The sequence below is a fragment of the Sceloporus occidentalis genome, unplaced genomic scaffold (assembly GCF_023333645.1).
Source record: "Sceloporus occidentalis isolate IW3139 unplaced genomic scaffold, rSceOcc1.0.p SCAF_48, whole genome shotgun sequence".
NCBI classification, from domain to species: domain Eukaryota; kingdom Metazoa; phylum Chordata; class Lepidosauria; order Squamata; family Phrynosomatidae; genus Sceloporus; species Sceloporus occidentalis.
Window position 1 is genome coordinate 3,120,760 of NW_028317028.1, and position 23,461 is coordinate 3,144,220.

Below are 23,461 nucleotides of genomic sequence, written 5' to 3' on the forward strand. Positions count from 1 at the left end.
GATGGCATTTTTTGGTTTTAAAGCATTTACATCATTCGTGGATATTTGTACTACCAAACACAGCTATGTTTGTAGAACCATCCCCCACATCAAGGAAAACAAAAAAAACTTGAGTGAAGATTTTTCATATAAGTATTCATTGTACCGTGTTACTTAAAATGTTCTTTAACCTTAGGTATATTAATGAATTCTTACCCAACCAAATGTTTTGTATAAAGTCAACAAGACACGCATTCATAATAAATCTCATTTATTAAACCTCTGTACACAAAGGGCAAAATATCAGTACAGCAAGTTCATGAGAATGATCTTAGAAAAGGGTGGAAGTGACATTAAAAACGGAAAAGCTGGCTGAAAACTTGGGTATAAAAATATCTTTAACAGTGACAATAACACTGAATTGTTAATATGCTCTGACAGTCTGAAACCAGAGTAAAAGTCTGACTGTTAAAAACACTGAATATATTAATCCGTTTCATGGCATGGGTCAGAAGACAAAACTCAAAATAAATTTACAAAGAAAAAAGACAGGTTAAAAAGAAAATAAATTCCGCCCTACTAAATTACAGAAAACTTAAAACTGCAAAGGGGTTTATGAATGAAATGCCCAGAAGAGGTTACCCTGCATTTACATTCTCTGACATCTCCACTTAAAGCACACATCTTTGCCAATATGGAGTATATAATAAAAAAAAAATTAAAAACCCTTATACATCGTGCTAGGCGATAAGCTTGCAAATGTACGATTGAGAAGACGCTAGCTATTCCACCAGCTCCGTGTATAACCAAAATGTTATACTTTACCTGAAGCCAGTCTGGTCATTCTAACATTTTTTGTAGGGCAGGCCACATTAAATAAATTAGGTGGTTAGAGGCAGAAAAATCAAAGAATATATGCCATCATTATATTTGTAGGTTTTTTTTGTCTTTTACAGCAGATTTGATTCGTTTTCTGTGTTTTGAGGCATTACATTAACCTAAATGAAAACAGAATACATACTAGAAATAAAAAAGTAATAAAAAAAGATAACTTCCCCTTGCAACCACCATATGCGTGGAAACGTTTCTAAATATTTTTGCCTCTCTGTTGGTTTCTAGGGGAGTTCTTCAGCACATTTCTAAGTCGCAAGTACACACCAGTTGACTCAGCCATATTATCGTATTCAAACGGTGTGATCCCTGCAGCAAACTTGCTCATATCTGGAATGCCTGAGTTAGGGGTGGATGGGACAGAGCAGGCTTCCTCTTCTGTTGGCTCTTCGTTAAATTCTGATCCCTCCTTGTTAATACTTACTGTTGATCCTTTGCCCTCTATGACTTTGCAGTCAATGTTATTGTCTTTCTTTGATGGCTCATCATCATCATCATCATCTTCAGGTGTTAATGGAGTGCTTTTGTCATCAGGTTTTTCTGCAATAGCCTCCAGAAAAGCATCAGAACTTCTACCAGGCTTTTGAATGCTACCCTCGCCCTCTGTGACATGTTCTAACTCAGTCCTAGTAGGAGAAGATGGGGCAGAATTTACAGTTAATGGTGTGTGGACATCTGAATCGCTGTTTGCGCTCTCAGCATTTTCAAGAGCCGCCCATATTAAACGTTGTTGCTCTTCCAGCTCTTCTAGAGTCAATGTGTCTTCGTCCATGGAGTCCACCACTTGCGGCTGTGTACTACAGCCACCCCTGCCCTGAGCCATTGGAGAAGCTCCTGTGGGGGTGGGTGGAGGTGTGCCTTTAGGAAGAGGCGGTGGAGTAGGTGTTGGTGGAGGGGGCGGAATAAAGTTGGGTGGTGTAGATGGCGGTGTTCCACGTGGCAAAGGGGGTGGAGTACCAAATGATGGAGATCCAGGTGGAAGAGGGGGCTGAAACTTGAAACCTTTGTGAGGAGGAGAGCCATAGCTCATGTCCACATCTGTAAAAAAAAAAATAAAACATTATTTGCAGAAATCTCACAAGGAGAAAACAAAAGATGTGGTATTATTGTTGTGACCACTGTCCCTATAACAGTTTTTAGCCAGCTATAGCATTTGCTTTATTTCAATCACTGTAGGTTTGAGGTACTTAAATGTTTACGTGGGGGACAACATGAACTAATCAATTTCCAGTCCTTAAGTTGATGATAGTTGTTGACTTGGGCATCTTTTGTAAGGTACAAAGAGAAAACTTAATGCAGAATAATCACACAAAACTGTGAGAACTGGATGTTTAGTACACTGATATATGTATAAGGTGGGTTTCTAAAAAAGTAAAAACAATATTGTGCGAGTTTATTTAGTGTCTAGGATTTGGGGAAAGTGACTTCACGTTAAAAACACAACTACCTGACTCTACATCCATATCCACTGGGGATTCTTCTGTGCGATTTCCAGAACTCTTTGCCTTTTTTCTTCTTGAGGACCCAGTCCGAGAGGAAGATTCTCTTTTGTGGTTACTATTTCGGCTTTCCTAAACGAAAAAGAAGAAAAGCGTCACTACGAGTTGGCGTTGCATTTCATGTTTGTACATCAGCATCAATATTACAAACAGACAGAGTAAACAAATCCTGGTTAAGATACAGAAAGTTTTTATTTATTTATAAAAGTCATGTTTTAATGAATTTTAGCCAACATTAATTACAGGATTACAGCTTTAAATATGATCATCTATGAAATATAGGGTCTTTGTGCTGAACTCTTAAAAGGAATACGGAAAACATTCCAAAAAATTATTCAAGAATTTTTTTCCTGCATGTAGTATATTTTTATTGTCAGTGGAGTACCTAGCATTTTGTGCCAAGAACAAACCAAGCCTAGTGGGGTAGCACTATGGGGCAGTACCAGCCTGTGCCGATATACACGAAGCCGGATTTATTCTCACAAATAGATATTTTTTCAACAGTGCACAACTCGCCAGTACGTGATGCCATTTGTGGCTAAATCATTTAGCCAGGTCTAGAATGTGCACACGTGGCAAAGTCGTGTGCTCTGTTCTGATCTCGGAGATGCTTCCATGCTGCAAAAAACAACTTCTCAAGAAGCATAGGATCAGGGGCAGCATTGACATGAAACAAATACACGATACTACTTGATGATTTTTGTTACATACGTAGTCCTTGCAGCCATAGGATGATAACACAAGGATATAAATATGACAGTAGTATGCATTTAATTTAGTGCTCAATAATTACTTACTGCAGAAAAGTTGTGTGTCAGGTACTTTGCAAAAGCCTCTTTGTGATGAGCCGGCTGCATAGGGATCGAGCCAAAACTTTGCCAGTCCTGAAAACGTGAACATGTGTGAATAGCGCAAAATGTTTCAGAATTTTACAATCCATTATAGTGGATATAGCACAGCGCCCACAGTGCAGGGCTAGCTCCTCCATTTGTAGAGACAGCTCAATGGGATGGCCGTACAAGCCGTAAGTCAATGGGCTTCTGGCACTAGAGGGCCGTCAGGGGAGTTTCCATGAGTTATTGTCGCCACTTCACTATTCATTACGAAGGGCCAACACTAGCAGGCTTCTCCACCAAGATGGGATGAGATGGCCCTGCTTAATGCATAATTTAATGGGCGAAAAGAAATTACAGTATTTCAATCTATGAGATTTCTTTATACGCTATACAGAGTCAAAGCTCTCTTTGTTTGGACCGTCAAAATGTATAGGGGAGGAATTTGAACCAGAGTGCCCCCCTTTAGTCAACAGACCCCAGTGAGTGTAATCTTACTTAGAAACAAACCTGGAAATCCCGTTCATATTAACCTCTTCATGACCGTTTGGCTGTTTTTCAAATTTTGTATGCTTTCTACAGTGTGTGTGTTTGTCATTTTATTGTACCCATTAACTGTACCCACACTATATACCGTATTTGCTCAATTATAAGACAACCCCCCAAAATCAAAATATTAATTTAGGAAAAAAACAAAATGCCTGAATATAAGACTACCCTATAGGAAAAAATGTTTACTAGTAAATATTAATTCATGTAAACAATTTTTTCATATTTAATAAAAGCTATGATTGAGAATATATTTTTTTAAATTTCCTTTTATTTGCCAACCAACCCCCCCCCCCCTCAGTTATGCACATCTGCCCCCAGGCTTGCCAATCTGCCCCCAGAAATGCCTTATACCCCCTTATTTGCCACTCTGCCCCATGATGTGCCTTTTAACCCCCTATATGCCCCTCTGCCCCATGATATGCCTTATACCCCTATATGCCACTCTGGCATATAGGGGGTTAAAAGGCATATCATGGGGCTGAGTGGCATATAGGGGGTTAAAATGCATTTCTGGAGATAGCAGTTATAACTGCTAACAGCAATCACACTCCTATCAAGCCAAGGCAGCCAGTACATGCTGGAACCTGGGGATGATAGTAGTGTGATTACAGCCTCCCTATGCCATACTACAACCCCCACCCCCCTTACACATCCATGCTATCACACACACTCATTCACAAACATTTAAATACTCATTCATTCCATTAATCACACATACTTACCCAAAAACCCTCCCCCACTCCCTTACCTGAACTGCAGATCTCCCACTCGCAGACTTCTGCAGGGGCCCGGCTGTGCGAGCAACTTCTCTGGCCCCGCCCCCAGAGGAAGGAGGGGGGAGGTAGAGTTATGTGAGGATTGTGCTAGCTTCCTGTTCTCCTGCTGCTAGAAGCAGAGACGCTGCTCGCGACCAAAGCCCGGTAAGCAGCCTGGCCCCAGCGGACATTTTTTGAGGTCTGATTAGAAGCATTTGCTCTGGAAAAAACCTTGTCTTATAATCGAGCAAATACGGTATATTGTTTTTTTTGGAGGACAAGGACTTTGAGATACATTTTATGATATGATAAAAATAATGGTATTAAAAAATAAAGAATGGTGAAAATTTTAAGAAAGAAAGAAACAAACAAAAAAAAAAGTTACTCCTCTACAAAAATAATGAAAAACCTGATAAATTCTAATATCTAATAGAGTTTAGAAATGCCCAATGTGTGTGTCATAGGGCAATAAATACAAGTTGCATATTGCTTCTTAATTTGGTTGTTAAAATGACTAACATTCGACTTTTTTTTTTTTTTTAATGTTCGTACTTTGGGGGCAAGTAGTATGTTTATAATAAAAAAATAAATAGTTCTAGCAGGAAGGGCACGAGGTGTTTGGGCACCTATTTTTTGACATTTTGTTGGAGCTGGATGGTTCCCCCTTTGATGTCATAGTTAGATCACTGAGGTCTGTTTTTAAAATCAATGGACAGACCCTATTGAACCTTTTTCTCTGAAAGCAGAAAGGGGCCACCAATTCACTGCCTTTCAATATAGCACTTGTGATCACTCCAGAGAGCGACAACGCAGCAAGCTGTTTTTTGATTTATTTTTTTAAATAATGCCTTCATAGCAGTGAAACTATTGCAAACCTAAGCGGCATCTCAGAACAGCACAACATGTAGAAAAAACAAAAACTTACATCAGCCATCCAGTGAGGAGCAGGTGTATTAAAACCAGGGTAGCTAATTAATTTAGAGACATCATAAGACAGATGTTTATTTCTTTGAGACTCTCCGTCCTCTAACTCGCCATCACTACAGCCTACAGAAAGGAAAGATGATATACATTGATCTACGAATCGTACACAACAAGGGGGACTTAATGCTCGTGTAAATAAAAAAAGCAAAGAACAACAAAGTATATTGAAGACTCATACAACCAAAAAAAAAAAGAATAAAAAGAAAATACCTTTTCCATCGTAAAGGGAAATCCCAGAATGCTCCATTTCGGATTCCTTTAGCCATCCTGGAGGGTAACCTAACTGACGCATCCGATATATAAACGGGGGCAGGCAGCTCTCAGATATACCAAGGGCCTCTCGAAGTTCATCACTAAAATACATAGGGCATTAACTCACATGTGTGCCATCAGCACCTCCATTTACAGATCAAACCATAAAGAACTGTTTAAGAACACAAATGGAAATAAGGTTTTTTCATATAAACCCCCCCAAACTAAACTTAAGCTGTACATTCATTAACATATAACTCAACAAGTGCTGATGAATTAAAGATAAATATTTACCTAATGACTCCAGGTTTATATTTCCCAAACCTCTCCTCATCAGCATGATACCGCTGCTGTTGGTTCTGGCTGCCAGAGTCTCCGCATGCATCCATGAACTCTTTTCTCTTCATGTTGATGTGGGCAAGATCGCGTGGCTGAAAAATCATCAGTTATTACTTATTGTGCAAGTTAAGAACACGCTTAAGGATTTATTCACTAAACCAGGTTAAACACCTAAAGCCAGAGGTATCTTTCTAAGGAAGATGCATATAGTCCGATTGGTCCAAGTGAAGATGGAGCCTTTAGTTCAGGCATGTCCAAACTTTTTTCGAAGAGTGCCAGATTTGATGAAGTGCACATGTGCGAGGGCCGACCATTTTGCCTGACATTCTTTGAACCATTAAAATTAAATGCAAATTAACTATTTTATGCAAAGTTTATTGAAAACGGCATACTTTTCATTTTGTGCCTTGGATGACAAATCTAAACAGGTGTTAAATCACTCTGCCTTTAATATAAAAAAAAACCCAGATCTATATTTGGGCAACTTATCTGTGGGGCCTTATCAGTCCGGAACGCGGGCCGCAATTGGCCCTCGGGCCAGACTTTGGACATGCCTGCTTTAGTTGAAGGCAATACTGTTTATAGGGCCAATGCCGAAATAAACGTAAAGGCACACGCCTTTAAGAGATCAGAAATCTGTTCTTGAATGGAAAGCACAGCCCCTGATAAAATGCATCACCTTTGACTAAACACTCCAGTAATATTGATAAATCTTTTGGTTTCATTTGCTAAACACTGAAATATCTGCAAAATGATTCCGCTGCAGTATCTGTTGTATAAAACAAGTTAATGTTATGCCGACTTTTATTTACTATAAACCCCAAGCTTTCCAGTATGTGGATAATAAACAGCTTAAATGTGACTTATTTGGCTAAAGAAAAATGTCAGATTTTCAAGATGCTTCAGAGGTTCAAACGTATAGTGCGTGCAATCTGCCAATCCTAACAGTCCACAGCGGCATTTACTTTATCTTTACGGTTTGGAACTAGAAGCCTTTTTGCTGGGACATTTGCTATTTGCTCATTTGCTATTCAAGCATTTTAATCCATTGGAAGTTGAATTCTCCAAATCGAATAGGGTCCCGTTACCATACATTGTAAGCACCATCAACATTATTGAGAAGTAGGATGATATCCCTTACTTTTGAGCAGTCCCTCATCTGATGATCCTCTGAACCACAATTGAAGCAGCATGGTTTTGGTCTAATCAACAAAACAAAACGGAGTTGCATTAAAAGCTAAAGGTATGGAAAACGTATATTTATAATATGTATCATCAGAAGCAGCTTCCTACTGCATTAAAAATACCAAATGGCAAAATTGTCCACTAAGATTAACATCACAGATTCTTAGACTTCTGACCGATTGATCTCATACCGGCTACAAGCGTACATTTTTGGTATTTTGGTTCTTTATTTACTCCTCGTAAACCCTTTACATTTAAACAGGAGAATTTCAACTTAAAGTATTTTAAAAGAAGAATGCACTCGTACAGTCAGTCTCCATATCACTGTGCACATTTTTTTTCCACATTTTTAAAATCAAATTAAACATCAGGCTAGTTCGGGGGGGGGGAGCAATTTACAAACCTTTTTGCCTTGACTTGTACTTCTTGCCCATCAAGAGAGACAATCTGAGTAAAAACTTGCTGGTATCTTTATTGGAATATATTAAGGGCTCTTAAAGAATATTGAAAATATATTCATACAAAAAAATGCAGCAATGAAAGCCAGAGAATATTAAATACTTAACTGATGAAAACAAACTCATTAGATCATTAAGGATGGGACAGAGAACATCCAAAGAATGAGCTACTGGAAAAATAGATTTGATATCGGGATGGGGTAGAAGGTGAAGAGAGACATACACAGCAATGATCAGAAGGCATGCAGCGGAGGGAGGCAAGGCTCTAGTACTTGGCAAGAGGCTTTATTCATCATATAGATTACACGAGAGTACTTTAGAACATACTTATAGTTTTCTTCTATTGATATGTATTTTGGGGGTATGTGTACTGTTTTTGAAGTAGCTTCCTAAAGGGGGACTCCCACTTGCCTTTATTAAAGCATTGAGTATGTAAATAATACCTAATGCTTTAAGCTTTTTTTTTTATTTTTATTATTATTACTTTTTCTTTTTGAAAGTGGATCTATAACTTTAACACTAATACACACATGATGCTGAGACTCACTCTTCGGAGTCCCCCCATGTGCTCAGAACACTGCAGCAATGACGTGTCACACAAGGTAGCATGTGACATCACGTAGGTACGGAGGCCCCATGTTCCAGAAAAGGCCCCAAATTTGCTCATTTTTGACTTATTAGTGTTTGTGTGATCAACGGTGCCAGCTATACTGCAAGCCCCCTCTGGCAAAGAATATGCTAAGCAGAATTATGGGACAATGAAAAAAAAATATGGCAATTCTACTGTTTTGGTACAAAACACAAAAATATAAAGTTACCACTGAAAAGCTGTAACTGAAGTTTATTTTTTTTAGGATACTTTGGGATTTCCCATCCTTCTGTCATCTGGGGGTTTTCATTTAATAACGGCTGACCAAGCTTATCCAGACAAAAATTGGTAAAATACAGGACACTGCCGACAACCTGCAAAACACAAGAATTTTACCATCTGCTATGCACTATGTCAGGGGTTCTAAAACTGCGGCCCTCCAGCTGCTGCAGGACTATATATCCCATACTCCTCAGCCAGCCCCTTAGCGGAAGGAGCATTATGGGAGATGTAGTCCTGCAGCAGCTGGAGGGCCGCAGTTTGAGAACCCCTGCACTATGTGAAGCAATCACATGCAGTAATTCTGCAAAGGGACAGCACAAACATTTTGTATTTTTAGACTGGGATAGGGGTGCAGAAACCATTTCTTCTCCGACAGGCCAGGTCTGTTTGCGTTATGTGATGCATTTAAAAAGCAAAGAGAGCAACCACACAAAACCAAAAGCATACATTTTCCCCCTTGTTACATGCCAGTATTCATCAAACAAAATATTCTTCTTAAAAGCAAAACTCACACTGAAGGCATCTTTTATTTTCTTAATTGTATCCACACTGGAGCAACCATTTTCTTCTAGTAGAATACTAGATGGCTAAAAGACAGAAAAAAAAATAAAAAAAAATAAAAATTAAAAATCTGTAATTTCAACACCAACAACGTTCTCTTATGTTAGCATTAATGATTCATTAACCGTCCTTTCAAAACCGAGACATTACCTGGGGTTTAAGATTAAATGAAGTTTTCTCTGGATTTGATTTTTGATGCTCTTCATACTTTTGAGTTAAATGTGTTATAAAATCTTCAATTTCTTGATGGTATTGCCTGTGTAAAACATGAACACAAATTATTTCTCCGGCATGTTTCTTTTGGAAATATTTAGTACACGATCATAAACCACACAATATGATTCAGTCCATACATTTAAATTAATGGCAGCCAGGAATAAGGGGTAGTGAACCACCTGCTAGATGTAAAATTAAACACACACACACATATATATACACACACACACATATATATATATATATATATATATATATATATATATATGAAACTAAAATGTTTCATTATACCATGTAATAAGGTGCCAATGCTTGTAAGAGGCGGTTATAATAGAAACTTACTTGGAAACCACGTGGTTCATGAATAAGATCTGCAACAAAGGCCCATTTAATTTATCATCCAAAGACAGACCGCTAAAAGGGGAAAAAAATGGCAAATTCAGGAGCACGGTACTATTTTATTTACAAAAGAAATTAAAGGCTGCGTTTCCTATAGAAGAGAGAGACTATAACAAACTAATTTTTATATATATATATATATATATATATATATATATATATATATATATATATATATATATATATATACACACACACACATATATATATATGTATATGTAAGAAACTGTAATGTGTATAGACTGTTAAAACAATCCATTTAAGAGCCAACAATGAATTAACGTATTATAACATATGTAATTGTGGGTAAGCTGTCCTATCTTACTGTATGTTACCCAGCAGGGGTATGCCAGACCTTCAAATGAATCCACTAAATACATTGTATCCACCAGATAACTTCAGGAGGTTGATCGCATCACAATACATGCTGGTGAGCAAAGCCAAATACCAATTAGGCATCAGACCCAGCCATGGGGCCGTTTGGGGACTTTATAGTAGATCCTCCAAACAGGTCCATTGTGCAATAAGGCACATTAGACCTCTTGTTCCTGTACGCAACAGCACTTATCACAGAGATAATATACTTTGGAATTAAGAATGTGTATTATCAAAGTTTTCCAAATAGAGGTAGGGAATGTGGGTGGGGAACATAGGGGTGGTAGATTAGTGGAACAGCTTTCCAGCAGAAATGGTAGATGTCAACACAGTAAGGAGATTTAAGCATTGATGGGATTGGCATACGCCTATCATGAAGCTAAACTAGATCAAGGACCCATTAAGTACTGAGTCTGTACAATGTAAAAAAAAAATGGCTGTATACCTTGGTCTGCTCAGTATGGACAGCTTTCTTCTTAGCTCATCATGTTCACATTTTGTTAGGGAAATCTAATCTTGCATATAACGCAGCATGGTGGGAGTCGGAATAGAGCGCTGCTGCATAGTGGGAGTCGGAATAGAGCGCTGCTGCATAGTGGGAGTCGGAATAGAGCGCTGCTGCATAGTGGGAGTCGGAATAGAGCGCTGCTCACAGGATTAATGGACTGTGTTTACAGTGAAATGGGAGTGTTTAAGGGGAAGCAGCACATGTATCGTACAGGATCCGTGCAAACTAACGTAACCGGCTACTATTGGGCTGTAATCCTATGCCTACAACTATCAGCCGCTCTGCGATTGGTCACGTTTTTTGAAGCGCGATTTTAACGAATCGGTTATTTAGAAACATACGATTGCGGTATGGTTTTCGTTATCAGGGGGTAGCAGCAGAGATCAGAAAGCGTTGGCCCTAAACCCCTTTGACAAAAGCCTGAAAGCAGTTTCGTTTCATGGCCAATAAAAGGATATTCTCCGCTCTCAGTTGGTTTATCGTCTCCTCGCATTGAGCGAGCTGTTCCCGGATCCCGCTGGGCTCCTCTTCATTGTCCGTTGCCTCGTCAAAGCGAAGGTGAACGGGCTGCGCTGGTGTAGCCTCATCCAACTGCTCGAACAGCTCACTGCCCCCAAAATCCACCTCCGCCATCTTCCAGCTTCCTGTTGGTGAAACGTACGACGGAGATTTCAAGGGTACGAGCAGCCGCAACGTCCAAGACGTAACGATCTAAATCGCCATTTTGACTGTGGGCAAAAAGCCCTTACATTCCGGCCAACACTATGCTGGCGTTCTGTAATTCTGCATAGAGGACCCATTAACCTATATTAAAGGAATAGGAAAAATAAATCAGCTTTTTTTAAAAAAAATTTTAAAGTCCTTATGAAGCGCACAGCACTCAGTAAACCCATCCGCAATCTTGGCCTGAACAGTCATGTGTATTTACTGTATGGTATTTACTATTCCTAAAACACACTAACACCACTTCTGAGTACTGACAGACAGCGGACCAGAAGCACCCCTATATTTCTGCTTACCTGTGCACAAGGCCATAGGTTAGTGTTTACCAGATACATTTTATGCATACAAATAGTTAGACAGATGGACAACGTTTGTATAGAATGAGCAATGTATTGTTTTATTGTACAGAACTCTATGAGCATGGAGTTATATATTCACACCATCAGCAATAGAATGTGTTTGCAACAACAATTTACAATATGTAATAAAGTAGCAAAAGCTAACCAAATACGGTTAACCAAGAATTTGCCGCGGCAAAACAAACCTATGTACAGAAATGAGGCTATAAAATCTTTCTTGGTATATCAAAATGATATGGAAATCTTTGCTTCTGTCTTGCAGCTTCTTTGAAGAAACATGATACCATTTCTCTAGTAACAGATAATACACTAAAGCTTACCATAAACCCCTGGAGTTTGGGCTCTCAGGTTTCATTAAGATGTCAGTTATTAAGATGACTTTCACATGAGTTTAAAAAAAAATTAATAATTCCAGAATATACACATATCTAAAACACTAATAAACAGAATAAACTAATTTTATTAACAACCGGGCATGTTCTGGATCAGTTTCTTTTATGTGACATTCCAAAAGTTCTTTAGAGAGGACATTAAACCTGTTCAAACAAGTAAGACAGGACACACAACTCAACGAACACACCTTGGTATCTCCTTCTATTGGACATTTGTGTTAAGTAGAAAGTTCTTAACTAAAATAAGTTTCCTATTGACATTTTAACTGTAATGAAAACTGATATAATCGCCACTAACACCAGAATCACGGATATATTTACAATATGAATGTTCTTTCAATAAGTTAAAGTCAATGCAACATCCATGCAAGCTAGAAGTCCAGCTTTTTAAATACAAGAACATGAATTATTGACAAGTCCAGAGTGGTAAAGACTGTTTTAAAACTCCCCGTCCCGTTTTCACACTGTATCCATTCCTCGCATTGACGATGTGAAGCCCAGACCCATCCCCCTTTGCGTATGGGTTTGCGATCTTGCCATTTCATACTGTGCATCAAGGTTTCGAAAAACTTCTTCTTGCTGCTTGAGGGTTTTGAAACTTTCGGGGTCAGCTCTACTGGTACCAGCCTCTTCTTCATTCTACAGAAAGAACAAAAATATATATTTAACTCCTTGCAGTAACAATTACAAAAACACTACACAGAAACATTTGCAACTGTGTTGTAGCATTCAACAGTTTTACCTTTAAGGAGAATTACAGTAGAATCAATCAATCTAGCATAATATATCAGGTGCTATGAATATGGCAACGAATATAAATCCGTCATCTCTGTGATACAGGAGGGATATAAAAATGGATCACATTCCCTGGTTGTCTTCATGAAATCAACTGTGTTATCCAAACCAAAATACAACTGAAAACCGCTGTATGATCATGGCCAGCACCCTCTGTCATATCTCTGGTTAAGGGGCTGGGGAGAGTTTAACCCCTTAAGGACCGGGCTCATTTTTCGTTTTGTACCCTGTGGGACCGAGGCTGTTTTGACACTTTTGTGGTGCTTGTGTTCAGCTGTAATTTTCTCCTCACCCATTTAGTGTACCCACATAAGTTATATATTGTTTTTTTCAGGACAAGATGGGCTTTCTTCAGATACCATTATTTTGATCGTATCATCTTATTTACTATAAAAAAATTAAAAAAACATGGTGAAAAATTGAAAAAAAAACACATTTTATGACTTTTATTTGAAAAATCTTTTACTCACCTAAAAAAGCAAGTAAAAAAACTAGCTAAATAGATTCTACTACTTGTCCTGAGTTTAGAAATACCCAATGTTTTTATGTTTTTTTGCTGTTTTTTGTAAGTTATAGGGCAATAAGTACAAGCAGCGTTTTATGATTTCCAAATCTTTTTTAACAAATCTGGTCAGTCTGCCTCCATCTCCTCTTTGGAACATCTTTGAAGCCGGTTAACTCAATTTAACCCATTCAAACCATATATTTTTGAAAACTAGACACCCCAGGGTATTCCAAATGCTGTTATTTTAACCCTTTCCATGCACCAATTATACAACTACACTTTGTCAAACTTTGTAATAGTAATTTTTTTTATTTTTTTTCCACACAAATTGTACTTTAGTTATAGATATACAGGTGCTGGTATATGTCACTGTCAAACAACACCCCAATGTGTGTTCAGCAACATCTCCTGAGTACAGCGATACCCCACATGCATGGGTTTGTCAGATTGTTTGGCTGGTAAAAGGCTACTTTTGGGGCATGCGTAATTCAGGTGGTCATTTGGTCATTGTGCCTCCCTCTCCTCTTTGGAATATCTTTGAAGCCGGTTAACTCAATTTAACCCATTCAAACCATATATTTTTGAAAACTAGACACCCCAGGGTATTCCAAATGCTGTTATTTTAACCCTTTCCATGCACCAATTATAGAACTACACTTTGTCAAACTTTGTAATAGTAATTTTTTTTATTTTTTTTTCACACGAATTGTACTTTAGTTATAGATATACAGGTCCTGGTATATGCCACTGTCAAACAACACCCCAATGTGTGTTCAGGAACATCTCCTGAGTGCAGTGATACCCGACATGCATGGGTTTGTCGGGTTGTTTCAGATTTAAAATGCCACATTTGGGAAGTGCGCTTTTTTTCTCCATTTTGGTCAGTCTGTACCTATGCCCTATCTTTGAGCTAGGCCACTCCAATTTACCCCATCAGCCATTTTTTTTTATATATTAGACACCCCTTGGGTATTTGAAGTGCTTTTTTTTTTAACTCTTTGTTGAGATTTTTGAGAAATTTTAGCACTTGCTCAAAATAATAAACTTTATTTTTTAATTTTATTTTTTTAATACTTTTTTTATATTTTTTTTTACACATTTTTCTGGTACTGGATGGTTCATCTAGTGACATCACTGCATAATAATTTTTAAATGTTAGCACATTTTTTTTTAATTTTTTTTTCCATTTTTTATTTATTTTTATTTTTTTTGAATATTTTACTAATCACATAGTGATTAGAAAGCTGGGCTCCATTGACTTGCATGGTTGAATGCAGTACCTGTATTCAACCAGCAAGTGGAGCCAGTTCTCTAGAGGGTCTGGAGACCCTCTAGCGAACTTTTTCGTCTTTATTGTTTTATTTCCCGGGCCGCCGCCATCTTGCTTGATGGCGAAGATCACCGGCAGCGGCGGCTGTGACCGCTCTCCGGAGCGGTCACAGCCCACCCGGAGGTAAGTGTTTGGTGTCGCTGGATGCCTCCTGATCGAGGCATTCCAGCGACACCATTTAAGTTTAGGAGGCGATCGTTGATCGCCTCCTAAACGCTTTTAAAACGGGCGTCCGCTGCCATACAATGTATGTCGGCTGTTGACGCCTCCGGGAGGGGCCAGACATGGCCCCCGATGCCGATCTCGGCCTTGCTGAATGCCTCGACATCGAGGCATTACAGTAACGCCGTTTAAGCGAAGAAAGTGATCGTTGATCACTTTCTAAGCTTATTTTACTTTTTGACGGTTCAGGACCGTCAAAGGTCATTTAGTGACCTTCATGTCATGACGGTCCTGAACCGGCAAAGGTCGCGAAGGGGTTAATCTCCATTCTGCTAAAGATTTATGCAAAAGAAAAAAAAAGTCGATAACTACGGTGAATCATGCATCTTCCCGGACATTTTACAATCTTCAGTTTTGTCTTTCACACTATTTAGAGAATTAACATAAACACTTCAATTGCTTTCACTAATATTGTATATAAAGCAGAACAACAACATCAATTACTCACCTTTATGCCCATTAATTTCCTAAATTTAACATTTTGGTCCTTGTTTCCAAAATTTAGCTTCTCCCAAATTTCTGCAGTTTGAGATTTATCCTACAGAGATAAAAGATAAGGATATTATAAAACAAAATTATGGTTATTGTGTACAAGTATTTCCATAAACTGTGCCTAAGCCAAGCTTTCTAACAGTTACAGACTGTTCCAAAAACCCTTACTTTACTAGGTTAACGACCAAACCCTGACTTTTACAAACCCGTTTACCTAATAATTTTCTCTACTCTTAAGTTAATTTCTTATTAGTGTCTGAAAGCTAAAACAAATCAATGTGCCAAAATGCCAATATCTACATAGTTTGGATAAACACATTCTAAAACAACCCAATACTTACTTGATATAGCCAAAATTCTGGAAGATTGGTAAAATCATACGATACTCCCTAAATATGCTATTTTACAAATATCAATCTTGATTTAGAAAAGTGCAAGAGGAAAACTAACAGCTCCTGCAGCAAGCCTTATAGCAAATTTGGAATATTCTGAATAAACCTATCGTTTAACTGCAGGTTAAGCGTTTAATGAAACCACTAAAATAGAAGTTTTTGTACACATACCCCTTCCTTTTTGCCTTGCCAAAGCATTTTTCGTTTTTTTTCTTGTTCTGCAAATCTCATTGGATTTACAGCCGTTGGATTGTAATAGCTGGGAACAGAGATACCGGTTTCTGCTAGAGCCTTGGCTTGCAGTGCGGCCATCTGCGCTGCCATTGCAATCTGAGGAGTTACTTGTGTTCCTGAGGCCAATAAAGCTGCTACATTGATGACAGATCCACCACCTGCGGTTGCCACTAAAAGGAAAATACCGAATAGTTAGAACACTCCGGGACACACACGATATTTTGTGTGCTGGCAGTTTTTTTTTACAATACTGTTTTTTTACTAACAATATTGCAATCTTCATGTGAATACTGTGGGAAACTACATGAAAACATTCATTCTACTCAGTTAGAACTAATGTATTTTCTCATTCTGCCGTTCCAAATAAAGAAATCCAACTCTACCTCCTGCAATTTCTTGCTGTTTCTGTTTTTCAACCATTTCTTTTTCCCGTTGTTCCTGAAGTTTTTTTGCTCTTTCCAATCTGGAAATATAATAAAATGAAGAAAAAAAAAAAATCACATTTGGGATTTCCTTAAACGATATCCTGCCAGCATTTTTAAATATAATATTCCTAAAGGAGATTCATTAAAAGGAGATGTGGTTCCAATGTTTTGATGTCACTGTAGATTATAAAGGTTTAGCCTGTGATGTTATGATGCCGAAAGAGCTTGTTTGTTTCTGTATGAAGCATAGCTGGATCAGTGAGATTTCTTTAAAGTCTTCTCGCACGTTGAATAATGAGTTACAGGGACAGATCTGCCTATCTTACAGGAAAAACCTGCCCTATGTTGGCCCTTAATGAATAGCGAAGTGAGGGAGTTGAGATCAAAACACTTCTGCCAACTGTCTGTTTAGCGAATAAGCCTTAATGTATTTGCAACCAGTTTGGGAGCCTGAACATCAGTGTATTTTAGACTATCCTTAAAGCCAAGAGGTTTTCTGAGCATTCTTATTTTACATTAACATTTATAAATTGTAAATCCAAGAAAACAAAAGTAGGCTTTATATCCTCCTCCACCAACAATCATCTACGATATCTACCGTCTTGCTAGGGCTTCCTGTGCATCCATTGCAGTGTTTCGGCCTCGGAAAAGCGGGGGACTTGCCGACCGGCTTAGACTCCTACTGTGTCGTCGAGGTTTTTCAATTCTTTTCTTTTTTTCTCTGAAAGAAGACAGTATGGAGCGGTCAGGACTGGAAAGTCTAAGTGTGCCACACACACTGGTGCAGAATAAACGCGCTCATCTATTCTCCTCGTTATTTTTATAAAAGGAACAGAACTGCCGTTTACCTGCTTCTGCTGCGGCTCTTGCTTCGATGCCGGTGTCTGGATCTGGAATTTGAACGAGTGCGTGGGCGTCTTCTCCTTTCCTTACTCCTCGAACGTGACCTTTTTTTCTCACGGCTTTTACTACGATGACGCCTATAACATTGCATAATTCTTCATGAATCATTTTTGCCATCTACTAAAGGCAGGTAACGTACAGTGTAATAGAGCAAGGAAAAAATAAACCCCCAAAAGGAGAAAAGGGATATCTACTCTGCTGTAGATCGTGCCATAATAACACTACACACAAGAAAACAACAGCGTAAGCGGTGCTCACATTATATCCACGTCTTTCAAAGCACAATGACATACGGGGATAGAAGAAGAAAAAAATAGCCATAGAAGGGACGATCCCAAAGTTTAACTATGAAAAGAAAAAGAATATCTACACACCTTTCACGTGATCGAGATCTGGAATAACTTCTCCCCTTGGATGACTTCTTTTCTTTTCGCCGGTGCCTCTCCTCCCCATTTTCAGATGAACTGAGTCTCTCCCTCATTTTTTCAGAATGTTCTTTATCAATGTGGTCATCAGACCTATGTTTCTTGGATGACTTATCTCTAGACCCGTGTCTTCTTCCCTGTTTTAAGAAGAAGTTGGTTCTTTCAGGAAAATAGTGCAACAAAGAGAGTTAGTATGGGTGTCAAAAGACGACATACTATCTTGTGAAGTAACACAAGTAACCTTAGAATTTTGAACCAAGTTTTCAAATTTGGGCACAATGTGGCCAAAATAACCAACACCGTACAGAGTACTGTATCCCTTTCTATTTTATAAGAGTCCCATGGCTCTTGCATTATAGATACATGTATGGCACTGACACCGATGTGCTTTATACATTAACTAAAAGTGCACTACCAGTCCCGTAAAAGTGCTGAACGCAAGAAACTACGTTTGGTGAGATATCACCATTCCCTATTTTTATGATTACGTGTGGTAATTTTCTTTACCTTTCTATAACCTCATCAATGGACATATTTGCTTTAAGGCGGAAGATGTTTTTGTAACCTTATTGTACACTGCTTTGCTATGGCAAAGGAGTCTCATCTTAAACTGCCCTTTTGATAACCTCTCATTTTAGGCAGTAAAGTCTCCATGTGACTTCTAGAAGTGCGATACACACACTTGTATAGCAAAGGAGTATAAACTAAAAGTGCCCTTTTTCATTACATCACATTTTTATGCACTACTACACTCCAGAAGTGTAATGCATTGCCAGTTTTAGGGCAGTTTCTTTGTTCAGTTTCTCCTTCGCGTCTGTTCCTGGTTACATTAATTATGAGTACATCATCCTTAAGCACTCTTGATTTGTTACTTCTCACCTACCCCCATGAAAAGGCTTGGTGTATTTGCAGTGAGCTCTCTTTTTAATTTGTCTACATTCCAACTGTTTCCTATACATTGAAAAAGAATGTGCTGTGATTACAGAAAAATACAGCTACTGTATAAAAGCATATTACAGGTCCACTGGACAGGCGTAGATCTGTAAAGTAAATCCATACAGAAGCTAGTTTTGGAAACCATGTCTAAAGCTCTATTTCAACTGCTTTATATTTAATAACTAGTGTCTTTCAGTGAAGAAATATTATAATCCTTTAAAATGCACTTTGCCAATATCCATGCTGTACACCACCTACTCAAAACATATCCAGAAGCAAATCCCAGGCCACCTCTGGAGCGTTCTGCATAAGAGAGGTTTGTTGTTGACTGAGTACTTATTACATTAGACAGGCTCAGCTCTGTATTTTGGCGTCCCGGGTAATACAAGTTTAGTTAAGAATGTAATTTTATGCCTTTGGGAGATGACCCTGTAAATACTGTAAAAAGAACAGGGCTAAAGCCAGTTAAGGTGTGCTGTGATGTATCATTACATAAACAAATAATCTGGAAAATATATACTAAATAACACAGTAGAGATATAGTTTTCAGTGTGTTAAGTACCCCCCAAGGGGCACATGTACTTTAACACAAACAGCTTTGTAGAATTGTGTCCATGCAACCATTGTCACAGAAAAAAAACATCCTTAAGACAGTTTAACGTAATATATTTAAGAAGGTAAACAGGACGTTGAACCACTGATAGTTACCTTTATCATGAAGTAGGCTTATTTTTTTGCTATCTGAGTCTGCAGCGTCTTCAGTTCAGTCTCTTCGTGCTTTAGCACGCTGAGTATGATTTATTATAGAAATGTTATCATGTGGTCTAAGCAAAATAAGCAGTTTTAAGTAAAACGCTTCCTATTTCAACTCATCACCAAACACATTTTATAAATCTGTATTAGTGAGCCGGGACCATCTTGAGCAATTGGGATAATAAAATAAATTAAAATCCACAAACGCCAAGATGAAATTAGCTTTCCCCATTTAGCCAATGTTGCTGTCCCACGCAACTGTGAGCTCACGGAGGAGCAAGTGACTGAAAGCAATATTAATAACATCTTCATTAGACCATCTACATTCAGTCAATGGAAGATGCAAAAGGGGCACACATACAAACTGTAAAAGTAAGGTGGGTGCAAAATATTATGGTCACAGTTCCCCATGCAAATACTTAAACGTATAAATCATGGGGAAAAAGTGCCGCCACAGAAAGTATATTCAAAAATTAAAGATTTGTTTTTCTAAAAACCTCTAGAAAATGATTTATATATGCTGCTGAAATGACAAATGTTGCAAATCTAGCACAGAAACAATTGTCAAGCACCGTTAAAAGATCATGGCCAAGGGTCCAATGACCTTTATAAGTATGTACTTACCATGTAGTAACATAACTGAATACACATACACACATTTAGCTTAAGGTACCCATACACTAGAAAACACTAATTACCTCTTTGCTTCTGCTCCGACTCCTGTGTTTCTTCCCATCATAATCTATTGGGAGAGAACAAAAAAATAGATGTATGTCATTTAAAATGCTGCCTTCCTGGTATTATTATATTCAAGATGAACTGACAACATGCCAAATCAATTGAATAGAGAAATCTTTGTGAGGATGAAGCGAAGTAGATGATTGAAGGAGAGGAAACGCGTAAGTTATGTAGTTGCTACAAGTGACTCAAAAGTTTCAACGTAACTCAAAAGAGCAGATAGTTTCAATAAATTTAATACAGTTAAAAACGTAGGTGACAGGCATCGAAAATAAGTCATACCGGTCTTTCGTTTGTGCTCCCTTGAACGCGAGCGTGATCTTGAATAATGATGTTTTGAAGTCCTGGGGGATTTTGATAAATCACAACGATCCATTGGTTTTTCTAAATGAGGTGAAAGCATCTCTGGGGAGCACTCATCATGTTCGGCATCGCTGGACTAAATAAAGCAGAAAAAATAGATTAAAAAAAAAGCTCAATTATATGACATGTACACCAGTGGGTTAAATAAATCATGTGGTCACGTGAGCTGCTTATCAAACCTTAATCTATCTTAACACAATAACGCTGCTTTTAAGTCATTAAGGACTTAAATCTAGCCTAGTAGGATGTTAATCAAAAATGAAATTGACCAAAAAGAACAACAAAATTAACAAAAAAAAAAAAATCAGGCAAAAACCTTCCAAAATATTACAGCGAACACGTTTTTGGAACAAAAATTGAGTGACAGGAAAGGAAGCATCCATATAAAGCAATAAAAGGTAAAAGGGATAGCCACTGTCACTGAGACCTGTCTGCCGCTCTGATACGTAGACGCCATGACAGATGCACGCAGAAGCTGGGAGGCTCTCAGGATGTAGATACATTTACCAAAGATACTAAAAACTTAACGACAACGTATCGGCTTCGTAAAGCGCGTTTGGGAAAAAGGAAAACACCCAAAATCAGATATTATATCAAGCGCTTATCGACAGGAAGGTCTGCCCTGTAAAACCGTGCGTACGGGCCTGCGGCGAAAAAATATACGGGTGTTTAACTCGCTTTTTAGGCTAAATTTTTATTCTTCGGGAAAAAAAAACCTTAGCGAGTTCATGACAATGAAAAACACTACCTTTCTCTGAGGGGAAAGTCGCTTGATTCGGCCCAGGGGTACCTCACCCCAACACACTGACTAGCAAATACATAAGTATGTTTATTTTATTTGGCTTCATATTCAGCTAGAATGTGGAAAAGGGGACAGTAACAAAGAACAGGCCCTGCTGTTGCCTTCTGAGAGTTAATATGGCTCCGGTTTAGGGAGCTGGTCACTATGTATAAAGTGTCACTAATTCTCTACGCAACACTCCGTGTCCCTCGCGCAATCTGCTTTCCCTGTCATGTATTAACACAGCATAGGGAGATTGAATCTGATATCAACTGGAGGCCTCGGGGTCCACCGAATGGAAGACGGAAATCGTTTAATGCAGGCCACTGTGATAATGGCGGAGACACCGCCGCCATTTTCCGAATGTCTCGCAGCGGCCTCCAAACGTCCCCGTCCTTAGTGATAACAATCTAGTGTAAGTACTCACCTCCATGAGTTGCTGATGTATACAATGGCCCTCTTGTTACCGATCACCTCTGTAAAAAGGCGAACAAACCAAATTAAAACAAACACAAGATACAACCACAGACCGCGGCGGGTGGGGCTCGCGATCCCGTACGATGAGACACAAAGGAAGCAGCCGAACAGCGGTGCATGCTGGGAGGGCCCGCTGACGTCGCGGCCTGGTGGTTTCCTGACGTCACGGTGTCCAGCCCGCCAAATTCAAGATTGGGAAGCGGCTGACGGCGGCCGGTAAATGTCACTGTAGTTACAATTTGTTTTGAAGGAGGGTATGCGGTGAGGTTCGCATGAGGGGCGTTTAGCGATATGAATGCATTAACTGGTGTGTCGCCATGTAGCTTAGAATGCATGATAACAGTGCTGTGTCTGTCAGGCAGGGGTGCTGTGTCTGTCAGGCAGGGGTGCTGTGTCTGTCAGGCAGGGGTGCTGTGTCTGTCAGGCAGGGGTGCTGTGTCTGTCAGGCAGGGGTGCTGTGTCTGTCAGGCAGGGGTGCTGTGTCTGTCAGGCAGGGGTGCTGTGTCTGTCAGGCAGGGGTGCTGTGTCTGTCAGGCAGGGCGCATGAAGCTGGTCTTCCCTCATAAACATTTGAGTGGAGGCCAAGCGAGTAGGTCCGTGTTCACGTTATGGAGAGGGATTTGAGGTAAATTTGACAAGCCTGTCATGTGTGGGCTATTATACTTATTATTACACGGTATTTAATATTGTTTACTGCTGTTGGCTGGTGTGTTTTCTTTATAGAATGGATAAATAATCTTTAGACTGAGTAGACGTGTATAGTGGCATTCCAATGTTTTATCGGTTATTTGTAGAGCACTAGGAGTATAAACCGTCCCATCCTTTGGGAAGCTAATAGTTTCATATAAACATAGAATTTGATGGCAGATAAGAACCATTCAGCCCATCTAGTTTTTTGGGTTTTTTTTCCCGATGCAAAGACTCAGACCTTAATCAGCCCTTGGGTTTTTTTATATTCTGGATAGCTTAATGCCTATTCTATGCATTCCATAAATAAAATTCATTAATGAATAAATGTGCCATGCTTGCTCTATTCTTCATCAAGCTCCTTAACGTGGGGTATAAATATAATCTGACGTCATTCTGACATTTTCAGCTGCTCACGATATTGGCTTTGGTATTGGAACTCCAGTGTGCTAACAAAGATGACAGAGATAGTAAACATGTGCTTGTATTTCTCAAAGGTTTGCCTATTCAGTATTCACATTATAGGGACCCTTTCAAAAATGTGGTGCAAAGTCTTTAAATGTGTGCAGCTTTTTATTCTTACATTAATCCTTGATATGAAACAATACAAATGTTGTAACAATACACACGTTCAACATTAGAAAAAAACTAAAATTTTGAGCACTGGTCATTTTTTGTTGTTGTTGAAATCTTAGATATTTAATAATATAGAAATATAGTATAAGGAAATGCAGTTATGAAAAACATCAACACTCCTTGTGTCATGATGTTGCGTTATAGGCAAAACTCATGATAGCAAATGCACAAATTAAATGCTATGTAAATATGTTACTAATGTCTCTGTCATAAGCCATTGATAAGTAGTTTGCTAG

At 38.7% G+C, this 23,461-nt stretch overlaps 2 protein-coding genes across 2 annotated transcripts; both read right to left on the reverse strand.

Moving 5' to 3' along the window:
• Positions 1–1,066: 1,066 nt before the first annotated feature.
• On the reverse strand, positions 1,067–11,290 carry LOC149289108 (zinc finger CCHC domain-containing protein 8-like). The gene is made up of 14 exons (XM_089491021.1): positions 11,116–11,290; positions 10,595–10,637; positions 9,718–9,789; positions 9,310–9,415; positions 9,111–9,185; positions 8,587–8,690; positions 7,673–7,738; positions 7,226–7,286; positions 6,040–6,176; positions 5,704–5,846; positions 5,435–5,556; positions 3,167–3,253; positions 2,318–2,441; positions 1,067–1,908 (listed from the first exon to the last, which is right to left on the reverse strand). The coding sequence occupies exons 1-14, from the start codon at positions 11,288–11,290 to the stop codon at positions 1,067–1,069; spliced, it is 2,157 nt and encodes a 718-aa protein (XP_089347147.1).
• A 1,299-nt stretch (positions 11,291–12,589) lies between these two features.
• On the reverse strand, positions 12,590–21,858 carry LOC149289109 (arginine/serine-rich coiled-coil protein 2-like). The gene is made up of 10 exons (XM_089491022.1): positions 21,853–21,858; positions 20,564–20,720; positions 20,242–20,285; positions 17,804–17,991; positions 17,375–17,506; positions 17,125–17,247; positions 16,485–16,564; positions 16,039–16,271; positions 15,432–15,521; positions 12,590–12,770 (listed from the first exon to the last, which is right to left on the reverse strand). The coding sequence occupies exons 1-10, from the start codon at positions 21,856–21,858 to the stop codon at positions 12,591–12,593; spliced, it is 1,233 nt and encodes a 410-aa protein (XP_089347148.1). The 3' UTR covers position 12,590.
• Positions 21,859–23,461: the final 1,603 nt, after the last annotated feature.